Source organism: Apteryx mantelli, chromosome 15, assembly GCF_036417845.1.
Source record: "Apteryx mantelli isolate bAptMan1 chromosome 15, bAptMan1.hap1, whole genome shotgun sequence".
In the NCBI taxonomy this organism is placed as follows: domain Eukaryota; kingdom Metazoa; phylum Chordata; class Aves; order Apterygiformes; family Apterygidae; genus Apteryx; species Apteryx mantelli.
Genome location: NC_089992.1, coordinates 1,849,908 through 1,860,798, shown reverse-complemented (window position 1 = coordinate 1,860,798; position 10,891 = coordinate 1,849,908). Strand labels below are relative to the sequence as shown.

General features: G+C 64.8%; 1 protein-coding gene across 1 annotated transcript; it reads left to right on the top strand.

Annotated features, from left to right (window-relative positions):
- The first annotated feature begins 1,681 nt into the window (after positions 1-1,681).
- NOX5 (NADPH oxidase 5) lies at positions 1,682-10,470 on the top strand. Its single transcript, XM_067305525.1, has 17 exons — positions 1,682-1,804; positions 1,879-2,029; positions 2,397-2,439; positions 3,274-3,320; positions 3,468-3,678; positions 3,754-3,988; positions 4,326-4,479; positions 5,968-6,143; positions 6,371-6,553; positions 7,402-7,534; positions 7,638-7,794; positions 8,706-8,733; positions 9,089-9,207; positions 9,698-9,782; positions 9,859-9,958; positions 10,047-10,213; positions 10,339-10,470. Exons 1-17 carry the CDS (start codon positions 1,685-1,687, stop codon positions 10,468-10,470), a joined length of 2,241 nt encoding a protein of 746 aa, XP_067161626.1. The 5' UTR covers positions 1,682-1,684.
- Positions 10,471-10,891: the final 421 nt, after the last annotated feature.

Genomic DNA, 10,891 nt, shown 5'->3' with positions numbered 1-10,891 from the left:
GCACATCAGCGTGTTATTTAAGTGGTGAGGTAGTTTCATCTAAAACTCCGGATATTTTGGCTGATTAGATCTGTGTGTCTACAAGCCTTTCAAGCCTGGGATCCATGGACCATGCCTCACGGAGCTGGACAGGTAGATTTTTGTACAAACCTCACCAGTCCGTTGGCCAGCACTGTGAATTTTGAGCCAAATACATAAGTAGATAGACCAAGGGAGTTTTCCAGCTGAGCTCTGCTGTCTCGGCTCCAGCAGTGAAGTGAAACTGTGCCGCTTAGCGTGCAAAACTGCTCTCTGCCTCCTCAACTTGTTTACTGCACAGGCACCTCTCTGCCTGAAGTACCTATTGCATCGGTTTGAGTAGTAAAGCGCAAATGGTTTACTATCTGGCTTCTGGTTCTGACATTCCCATGGCAACCTTCTCCCCAATTTAGTCACAGTTTATTGCCTTACAAGTAGGATTTGTTCAAAAATGAATAAAGGTTGCAGTATGAAAAAGACACTTCCCCATGTGTTCGTGATGGCTAGTAAATAAGGACCGAAGCACAGGGTGAACACGAGCTCTTTATTGAATTTGGCAGGGTGCACACTTCCCAAGGTTAGACTGCTTAATGGGGCAAGCAGCGTGAAATAAAGGAAATTAAAAGAATAACATACAACAGCTGCGATCATCTACATTTTAAATATCATGCGGCAACTGAACAACTGGGCTGCAGTTGCAGATCTGATGACAAAACTGGATGTGACTGTGAGATATGAGAAACAATAAATTAAAACCAGTGTGAAGCGGCGCAGAGCTCGGAAATGACCTACCTTTATACGAGCAGGCGCACAAAGCGATGCTGAAAGTTTGTGCCGGGTTTATAGGTGCGTTGCCCAAACTCCATCTATCCCTGCGTGTCGTCTCGGGGACGCTGTGTCCTTCTGATGAGACCTGCCGCTTTTGGAGTTGCACAGGAGCCGTGTGAGAAAGGTTAATAGAAGGGATTTGGGGTAAGATGGTGCAGGATGATTCACAGTTGTAAAACGGCGTGTTGAATTCAGCAGTTGTGCGTGAATTTTCTCCTGGTTTCCGGAGATAATGGGAGTCTGGGGCAATTTTGGACTCTGTTGGCAAGTCGCAAACAGATTCGGCAGAAGCCTGGAGGGCTCGAAAGGGCGAGCAAGTTTGGAGAAGGCGATGGGGAGGAGAAGCGGGATGGGAGGAGGCAGGACTGAACGGGAAGGCCAGGAGACCTGGGCTGGCTGGAGAGGGAAACTGGGCCGGGACGAGGCCGAGGGGAAACGAGGGGAGGAGGACAGGGCAGTCTGCAAAAGTTAAAGAAACCTAGAATTAGGGTGCGTGCGTAACAAGAAAATCGGCCTCTCTGAGCGCACGCTAGGAAACGTACGCAGCTACGTGACGTTTCTCACACCCCGAAGCAGCAGACGATTAAAAGGAAGCCAGTCAGCCCGGGAACGTGCCGCTGATGTCCCTCGTGGACAAGGTCACGAAGGCTGGAGCCACCTTGGGAGAAGAGGAAAAGGGGGAGGGGGGGCTGTCGGGCTGAGAAACGGGAAACCTTTATTCCTGCACGGCCCCCGGACGGATGGCGGATCCGGGGCTGAGACGTGAGCTCGGTCCGCGGGATCCGAGCGGCGCCGCTGCCCGTGCTCCGCCGTGCCCTTCCTCAGGCGTCCGGGCACCATGGGCACGGGCGAGGATGCCCGCTGGCTGGCGCGGGTAGCGGCGCAGTTCGCCAGCATCGCGGGGGACGACGGCGAAATCAGCCTGCAGGAGTTCAAGGCCGCTCTCGGAGTGAAGGAGGTGAGTGGTCCGCGCCGCCGGCGCCGCCGGGGAGCCCGGCCGGCCATCCGGGCAGCACGGCGCCCTTTCCGCAGTCCTTCTTCGCCGAGCGGTTCTTCGCGCTGTTCGACTCCGACGGCAGCGGCACCATCAGTTTAGAGGAGCTGCTGAGAGCCCTGAGCCTGCTCGTACACGGAAGCGAGATGGACAAGCTGAGATTCCTCTTCCAAGTTTACGACGTGGACGGTAAGCGGGTGAGAGGCGGATTAGTGCCCGTTTCCGCACAACGCTTGCGACGTGCAAGGCGACATTGCTCTCCTCTGAGCGTCCAAGCTCGTGTCCACCCCCCTCTCGCGTTAAGCAAACCAAGGTTAGGGGCAGGTCAGTCTTCACCGCAGGACCTGGGTCTTCATTAAAAAACGTCTCTCAGGCAGAACTTTGCTGTCCTTGTCCTGTGGTGAAGGTACCAAAAGTCCTTCCAAACGACAGCAACTGAGCTGGCGCGTGTCAGGGCTTCCCACGACATGCTTTTATCCTTGGCCGTGGAGATGAACCAAACGAAAAGCGGTAGTATCTGAACAGGAGTTAATTCGGGGCTGGAATTCACGCTGAGCTGAAATCTTCCCCTTCCCCCCCTCTCAGAGCAGAGCTCCGGGGTGGAAAAACAGCTCATCCGCGCTGGGGCAGCTCGGCACCGCTGCGGCGCTGCTCCGTGAGCCTGGCACAGCAGCTCTCGGCGGCGAGGGCCCCCTCCCGGCCCGTGCCGTGAGCTCCCGGCGGCGGGCGCTCGGTACCGCGCGTCTGAGCGTTCCCGGCGCTTCTGGGGATTTCGGCAAAAACGAGACCCCGGTCTTTGCCGGGCAGCGTGGCGATTGCTGCTTGGAAGTTGAACGCGTCCCGTCGGGGAGCAGAGGGGAAGCCCGCAGCCCCACGCGCCGCCCGGAAGGGCAGATCGTACCGGGTGGAAGGGGGACGTGCACCAGGCAGGGAGATCCAAGGCAAAAGCAGAGCTTTCCCCGCAAAGCAGAGGGCACTAAGCGCTGGGTGCAAGCACCGGTGTGACTAAGCCTCCGGGGCTGGGAGAAGGCAGCCGGCTTCAAGTCTGCCTGGAAGCTTGCAAAGAGCCTTAGTACTGCAGATCTGCCTCTTCCGTTTGGCTATTAGTCAAGCTGATATATGTGAATCATGGTATGAGATGTTCTTTCCCCGCTGGCTGGGAAAGCTGAAAATAATGATAAAAGGCTCTTCCTGACCTCACGTGGTCTTTTTCCCTGCTCTGACCTGCCTGGGTGTCAAATGCCGCCCCAAGGATGAAGAGTCAGGCCGCTTTCCTACCCAACGTGCTCTCGCGTTTTGCTGCCGGATGAGCACGTCCGCGCTGATTCTGTAAGGCCGAACTTTGCCGGTCCGGCAGCAAAGCAGCTGCTGCAGGCGAGCCGCTTGAGCAGAGCGACACCTCTCTCGAAACAGCCGGTTTGCTCGCGCGTTAGTGCCGGCATCGCCCTGTCCGCGTACCGATCGCTACCGCAAGTCCGGAGCGGCAGGGAGGGAGGGAGGCGATTCCTGCACTGAAAGTGCAAGATAAATGTAAAATCGGCCGCTTTGGTGGGCGCGGGCGGCCGCTGGTGGTGGGGTCTGGGGCGGCTCCGCTGACGGCCGCCGCGCTCCCGCTCTCCCGGGCCAGGCAGCGGCTCCATCGAGCCGGACGAGCTGCGCACGGTGCTGAGGTCCTGCCTGGGGGAGAGCGCCGTGTCCCTGCCCGAGGAGAGGCTGGACGCCCTCACGCTGGCTCTCTTCGAGGCCGCCGACAAGGACCGCAGCGGCTCCATCACCTTCCAGGAGCTCAGGGAGGAGCTGGAGCGTTTTCCAGAGGTCACGGAGAACCTGACCATCAGGTAACGCTCCGGGGGGGGAAGAAGGGGGCATCCCCAGGGCCGCGTTTTCCCGCCTGATGCTGATGTTCTCCGCAGCGCCGCGAGCTGGCTGAAGCCCCCGTCGCCCCGCGAGCGGAGCCGGCGGCCGCGCTGCCCCGACCCGGCGGGCTGGCACCGCCGCCGCGGCGAGCTGGGCTGCCTGGGGGGCTACGCCGCCCTCAACCTGCTGCTCTTCGCCCCCGCCGCCCTGGGCCACGTCGGCCGCGGCGCCTGGCTGCCGCTGGCCCGCGGCTGCGGCCAGTGCCTGAACTTCAACTGCGCCTTCATCGCCGTGAGTGCGGGCGCCGGGGGGCTGGGGGGGGGCCGCGTGCCGGGATGCTTCCCGCCGGGAGCCGTCCCCGGGCCTGAGACCCTGCAGCGCTGCCGGGTGCAAGAGCTGGAGCCCGGGGACTTTGCACCTTCCTCCTTCATGCGACCCTAAATAAGCAACAGCGGGAGGAGGCTGCGTGCTTTCTGGGGCAAGGGCAGCCCTACGTCCCTTCTTTGCGTGCTGCAAAAGGGTCCCCGATTCCTGCCTCCGGGCTCTCCCGGCCGGACCCCCCAGCCCCGGCGGGGGAAGCCCCGTGGGAGCCCCCCGCCGCCTCCCGCCGCCCTCTGCCGCCCCGCAGGTGCTCGTGCTGCGGCGCTGCCTGACCCGGCTGCGAGCCACCCGCCTCGCCAAAGTCCTGCCGCTGGACCAGAGCGTGGTTTTCCACCGGCGCGTGGGCTACGTGGTGGCGGCGCTCGCGGCGCTTCACACGGCCGCGCACGTGGCCAACTTCGGTAAGCGGCAGCTCCCGGCCGGCGAAGGCCTTCGGTTTGCGGCAGGTTGATGTTAGGCGACGCCCGTGCTGACGCGGCCGGTTAATCCTGGGGGACGCGTGGGCTGGGGCAGAGCTGCGCCGCTGCGCGGGGAGAGGCCTGAGAGCCATCGCGGGGGGCCCGGCGCACCGCCGGCTCCGGTCGCGGCAGGACGGCGCTGCGTCCCAGTGCATGCGGGGTGCGAGGCCCCCGGCGGCCCCTGGGAAGATGCACGTGGCTCAAAGGGGGATGCAGATGCCCCCGGTAGGGTTGCACGTGCCCCCAGGGGGGATGCAGGGGTCCCCTGGGGGGGATGCAGGGGTCCCCAGTAGGGATGCAGGGTCCCCGGGGGGGATGCAGGGGTCCCCTGGGGGGGATGCAGGGGTCCCCAGGAGGGATGCAGGGGTCTCCTGGGGGGGATGCAGGGACCCCAGGAGGGATGCAGGGGTCCCCAGGAGGGATGCAGGGTCCCCAGGAGGGATGCAGAGTCCCCAGGAGGGATGCAGGGGTCCCCTGGGGGGGATGCAGGGCTCCCCAGGAGGGATGCAGGGGTCCCCAGGAGGGATGCAGGGGTCCCCTGGGGGGGATGCAGGGGTCCCCAGGAGGGATGCAGGGTCCCCAGGAGGGATGCAGAGTCCCCAGGAGGGATGCAGGGGTCCCCTGGGGGGGATGCAGGGTCCCCAGGAGGGATGCAGGGGTCCCCAGGAGGGATGCAGGGTCCCCAGGAGGGCCGCTGGGCCGCAAGGAGGGCCATGCAGGCCGGGGGACGGCGAGCGCGGCACCGCGCAGTCTGTGCGCTGTCTGTTATCCCCCTCTAGTGGCTTTTCCAGCTGGGCAGAGAAGGGCTCCGGCTCTCCCCCGTGCAGCATGGGCCCTGCACCCCTTCCCGCTGCCCTCGGGTGCCTGGTGATGTATTTGTGCACCTCCACGGCACCGTCCTTCCCTGGCTGAGGGCTTTGGCTGCGCTTCGAATGCCCAACTTCCTTAAAACCCCTTAAAACTGGTGGCAGAAGTCATCAGCTGTGCCCAGGCCTAAGCGAACGCATCCCCTTCCTGGGCAAAGCGGAAAAACCGAGAGTCTTTCAGGCCAGCACCAAGTCAAGCGCTTGGCTGTCCTGGAGCACGGTGACCCGTCTCCAAATATCCCGTTCTGAGTGGCAGGAAGGGCTGCTTGATGGCAGGGGGAACATTCGCTTGTGGCACGGGGCTTGCTAGCTTTTATCCAACCATTACTGTGAAGTATGTTTAGTCCGAGAATATTTTCTGGCCAGAAGACATAGATACGTTTCTTTTTGAAAATGCACGAAGGAAGCCGGGGGGCACTTCCTCGTTAAAAAAAAAAAAAGTCGGGAATTCAGTGAATTCAGCAGAAACCTGGAAGCCCAGCGGAGGGGAGCCCGCAGCACTCGGCTGAGCCCGGCGTGGGGAGGTCGCGCGGCGCCGGGCCCCTCCGACGGCGCCTCTCCGCAGGCCGGCTGGCGCGGGACGAGCGGCGCCACGCGCTCTGGGAATACCTGCTGACGGCGCGGCCCGGCGTCGGCGGTGCCAGCAGCACGGCGGCGCTCACGGGGCTGGTCCTGCAGCTGCTGCTCGCCACCATGCTGGCCTTCTCCGGCTCCTGCGTCCGCAGGAGCGGCCACTTCGAGGTACCCGCGCCGGCCCCCCCCCCCCCCCCCAAACGGCGTCTTGCAGTTTGATCCCCTCGCGCGTCGGTCGCCCTTTGCATGCAGGGACGCGCTGGCAACCCGCGGTCCCGTGCAAGGGACGCCCCTGCCCGGCTCCCGGCGCGGCACCGTTTCCCTCTGCCCCCTCGAACCCGCTCGGCTCGCTCAACGCCGCCGCCGCCGACCCGCCGCCGCGTCCCTCCCCGCAGGTCTTCTACTGGAGCCACCTCTGCTACGTCTGCGTCTGGGCCCTGCTGCTCCTGCACGGCCCCAACTTCTGGAAGTGGTTCGCGGTTCCCGGCTGCCTCTTCGTGCTGGAGAAGGTCGCTGGCCTGGCCGCGTGGCGCGCCGGCGGGCTGCGCATCGTGGAGGTCAACCTGCTGCCGTCCGAGGTGCGGCGCGGCCCCTTCCTGCGGCAGGTTCCCGTGGCAGGTTCCCGCGGCAGGTTCCCGCGGCAGGTTCCCGCGGCAGGTTCCTGCGGCAGGTTCCCGCAGTCGGTTCCCGCAGTCGGTTCCCGCAGTCGGTTCCCACAGTCAGTTCCCGCAGCTGGTTCCCACGGCCGGTTCCCGTGGCCAGTTCCTGTGGCTGGTTCCCGCAGCAGGTTCCTGCAGGCAGTTCCCGCAGTCGGTTCCCGCAGCTGGTTCCCGCGGTCGGTTCCCGCAGCTGGTTCCTGCTGCTGGCTCCCGCAGCACCTCCCCTCGCTTCCCACTCCTATCCCGAGTGCGGGGATAAAGGTGCTGCTGCCGCTTGCAGGCGCACCTTGAATGTGGGCAAAGTGCTTTGCAACGCGGGGAAAAGCACTTTGTAAGTGACAGCTGTGGTTATTCGACGTGGGGGAAAAGGAAGGAAAAGAGAGACACAAAAGACAAACGCGGGTTATTTCCCTAGCGCGTTTGCACGGCGAGCTGGAAGGCAACGTGCCTCCAATCGCGGCGGGCAGGGATGGAGCAAGCAGGGCTGGCGTCTCGTCCCTTCACCTGAATTGCTCCCTCTATTCTGTTGCCAGCAAAGATGGGTAAAAATCTTCATGTGAATAGTTTATATGAAAAAGATGCAGTTTTGCATTGCCTGATAGCGTTCAGGAATTCGCCCTGCATTGGTGAATACTTACAGCAAAAGGTGAAAGGAGCAATTTTTTTCTTTCCCAAATGAAACTTTCTATTTTTTCAAAATGTTTCGCTCAGAATTTTGCTTGCGCGCCCGGGCGCTCGCAGCCTTCCCGCTGTCCCCTTTAATCCAGGTGACTCACCTGGTGATTAAGAGGCCGCCGTCTTTCCGCTACGAGCCCGGAGACTACGTCTACCTGAACGTCCCGGCCATTGCGGCCTACGAGTGGCACCCGTTCTCCATCAGCAGCGCGCCCGAGCAGCCAGGTTTGCCGCGGCGGGTTGGCTCGCCGGGCCGAGCGCGGGATGCTGCGGCGGGATGCTGCGGCGGGATGCTGCAGCCCGGCTCACGCGCGGCTCCGCTCCGCAGACACCATCTGGCTGCACGTGAGGTCGCGGGGGCAGTGGACCAGCCGGCTGCACGAGTACTTCCAGCAGCCCGAACCGCTGAGCTGCCGGGCCGGAGCCCTTGCCGGAAACCCGAGGGGGCAGCGCGGGGCGCAGGTGGGGTGCGCAGTGGCGCCGGGAGCCCGATCACCCCGGGCGGACCTGGCCGGTGCCATGGGCAGCCCGGCGAGCTCCCCCGGGGCCGGTTTTTTCAGGATGGCGTTCCCAGTGCCACCGGCTCCGAGGGCTCTGCAGCCGCCGGCGCGGATAGCAGCGTGGAGCTGACGGTGCACGGAGCTGCCGGGGAGGAGGCGCCGCCGGCGGCAGGGGTGAGCGCGACCGTCCGGAGCGCTGCCGAGCGTTTGCAGCCTCCGGGGTTTGGCACCCTGGCCGGTTGCACCGTTCCCTCTGGGGCATCGGAGACGGTCCGCGGGAAGCCGGGGCTCTTCCGAACGCAGCAGCCACCGGAGGAGCAGGCTGGGGAAACAAGGGGAAAACATGAATTCCTTGGGAAATCGGCCGAAGCTGCCTGGGAACCCTTTTTTTAAGAGGCAGCTTCTCCCCGCCCCGCGTGCGGTATAAATCGTGCTCGCGGCAGGACGCGGACAGCCGCGTCTGGGGGCTTTGATCCCCCGGTACGAGAAGTTCTCAGGCCTGGGGCGCCCGGTCTGCACCGCCGCAGGTCTCCCCCTAACCGAGGGGCTCGAGCCTTTCCCTTGTTTTTTTTTTTTTAATTGTATAAATATCGTTTTATGAACGCTGGCCGTGGGTAAGTTGTCCCAGGCGTCCCCAGCCCGGGCAGCGGCTGGCTCCAGCGGAGCCCGGGATGCTCGGAGGGATGCGGAGGGCACCGGTCTGCGCACAGCTCGGGTGAGGCCGAGGTCTCCTGATCTGCAAAGCTGGGGGGAAAAAACAAACAACAAAACCCCGAAGCAAGCCCTGGAAATAAGCGGATACGGTGTTAGCAGGGGAATCGTCAGGAAGGGAAGGGGAGGCGGGCGCCGGGCTCCCGTAACGCTGGGCCCTTCGCTCGCCAGGTCTGTGCCGCGACGAGCAGCCGCCGCCTCTGCGACGTCAAGGTGAGGGACCCTCCGCGGGCCGGGGGCCGCGTGCGGCTCCCCCGATCCCCCCGGTGCCGGGCGCTCCACCAAGGGCTGCAAAATCCCTTAGCAGCTGCACGCGGCCCCAAATTCCCATAGGAGCCCCCGAGCTCTGCCTGGGCCCCGCAAGCCTGCAAGATACCTTGCAGACAGCCCCCGTTTTGGGGCCCTGCTCCTTCGGGGACGAGGAGAGGCTGCCTCGCTTCTCGCTGAAAAGGCAGCCCGATACCTGTTCCCGTGCGCACGGGCGCCTTGCGTCGGGGAGAGCCCAAGACCTGCCTTAACGCGCACGGCTTTCTCCCCGCCCGGCCCCGCCGGCTCTCGCCTCTCCCAGTGCTACGTCGACGGCCCCTACGGCACCCCGACGCGGCGGATCTTCTCCTCGGAGCACGCGGTGCTCATCGGCGCCGGCATCGGCATCACCCCCTTCGCCTCGATTCTGCAGAGCGTCATGTACAGGTCGGTGGCTCTGGGGCGGCCCGGACGTGGCGCGCGCCGCGGCAGATGTGTCCTCTGGCGCCTCGCCGGCGCTCTGCCGTGTCCCGGCCCCGCGCGAGCTTGAGCTCCTTGGAGCCCTCTCGCCCTCGGAGAGCGCTGGCTCCGCCGAGCCGGTGGAGAAGGGGCGGCAGAGGGGGGACGGGGCTGCTGCAGAGCGGCGGGGATGCTTCACCGCTTCCTCCGCGCTCTTCCGAACCTGAAAGTCATCGTATGCGGTGATAAGACCCCAAACCGGGTCCTGGGGACGCGTGACCTCCCTCAATGTGAAGCACGCTTAGCCCTGAGGGTCTCTCCTGCAGGGAGAGCTCTGGTGGGACGTTTGACACGGGAAGGTGCAAGAGCAAAGGCTGCTTGGGGTTATCTGCAAAGGTTTGGGGGTTTGGAGCGCCTGGTGGGGGGGGGGGGGGGAGGCCGGGGGTGCCTCCGTCTGCAGCCGTCCCTCCAGGTACCGCATGAGGAAGCAGAGCTGTCCCCGCTGCGGCCACTCGTGGTGCCAGGGCCCGAAGGACGAGGCCATGGCGCTCAGGAAGGTAGGAACGGGCACGGAGCGGGCCAGCGGCCGTGGCACCGCCGACGAGCGCCCGAGCCGCGGCTGCCTCCTTGCAGGTGGACTTCATCTGGATCAACCGGGACCAGAAGCACTTCGAGTGGTTCGTCAGCCTGCTGGCCAAGCTGGAGATGGAGCAGGCGGAGCAGGAGCCGGGAGGTCGGCGGGGGCCGGGGGGCAGGAGCCGCAGGGGGGGCCCGGCACCCGTCCCGGCCACCAGCCTGACCCCCCCTCCGTGCCCGCCCAGGGCGGTTTTTGGAGATGCACATGTACATGACGTCGGCCCTGGGCAAGAGCGACGTGAAGGCCATCGGGCTGCAGACGGCCCTGGACCTGCTGGCTGCCAAGGAGCAGAAGGACTCGATCACGGGGCTGAGGACCAGGACCCGGGCCGGCCGCCCCGACTGGGGCCAGGTGGGGGCCCGCAGCCCTGCCGCAGCCCGCGGAGGCGGATTTGCGCCGGGGAAAACGAGCGCGGTTTCTAATCGCCCCCCCCCCCGGGGTAAGAGCAGCCCGTGCAACCTCCTCCCGTCCCCTAGGTGTTTCGCAAGGTGGCGGAGGAGAAGAAAGGGAAGGTCCAGGTCTTCTTCTGCGGCTCGCCGGCGCTGGCGAAGGTTGTCAAAGCTCACTGCGAGCGCTTCAACTTCCGCTTCTTCAAGGAAAGCTTCTAGCTCGGCCGCCCCGTCTGGGGCATCTCCGGTGCCGCGGTGCCGCGGTGCCGCCCGCTGCGGTGCCCGGGGGCTTCGGGCTTCCCACGCGCCCGGCGGATAAAGGGGCTCGGCGTCCCCCGGCGCTCGGGGGTGTCCGCGCTCGCTCGTGCTCCTGCGGTCGCAGCTCAAGCACGGGGAAGCGTCCAGCACGGGGCGTCATCCCTAGGGACCAGCCGCGTCAGGCGGGACCGGAGCAGGGCGGCGTGGCTGGCCAGCGGGAATCCTGGTGCCGGCTGGGCCCCGGGAAGGGGGGGGGCGAGGAGCTGCGGGAGCTCAGCCGATGGGGACCATCCTCCCCGCCCCACGCCGGGCTGCCCCACTTGGGTCCCCCCCTGACCGGAGCCTGGAGCTGCAGCCAGCCTGGAGCCCAGTGGACACCCTG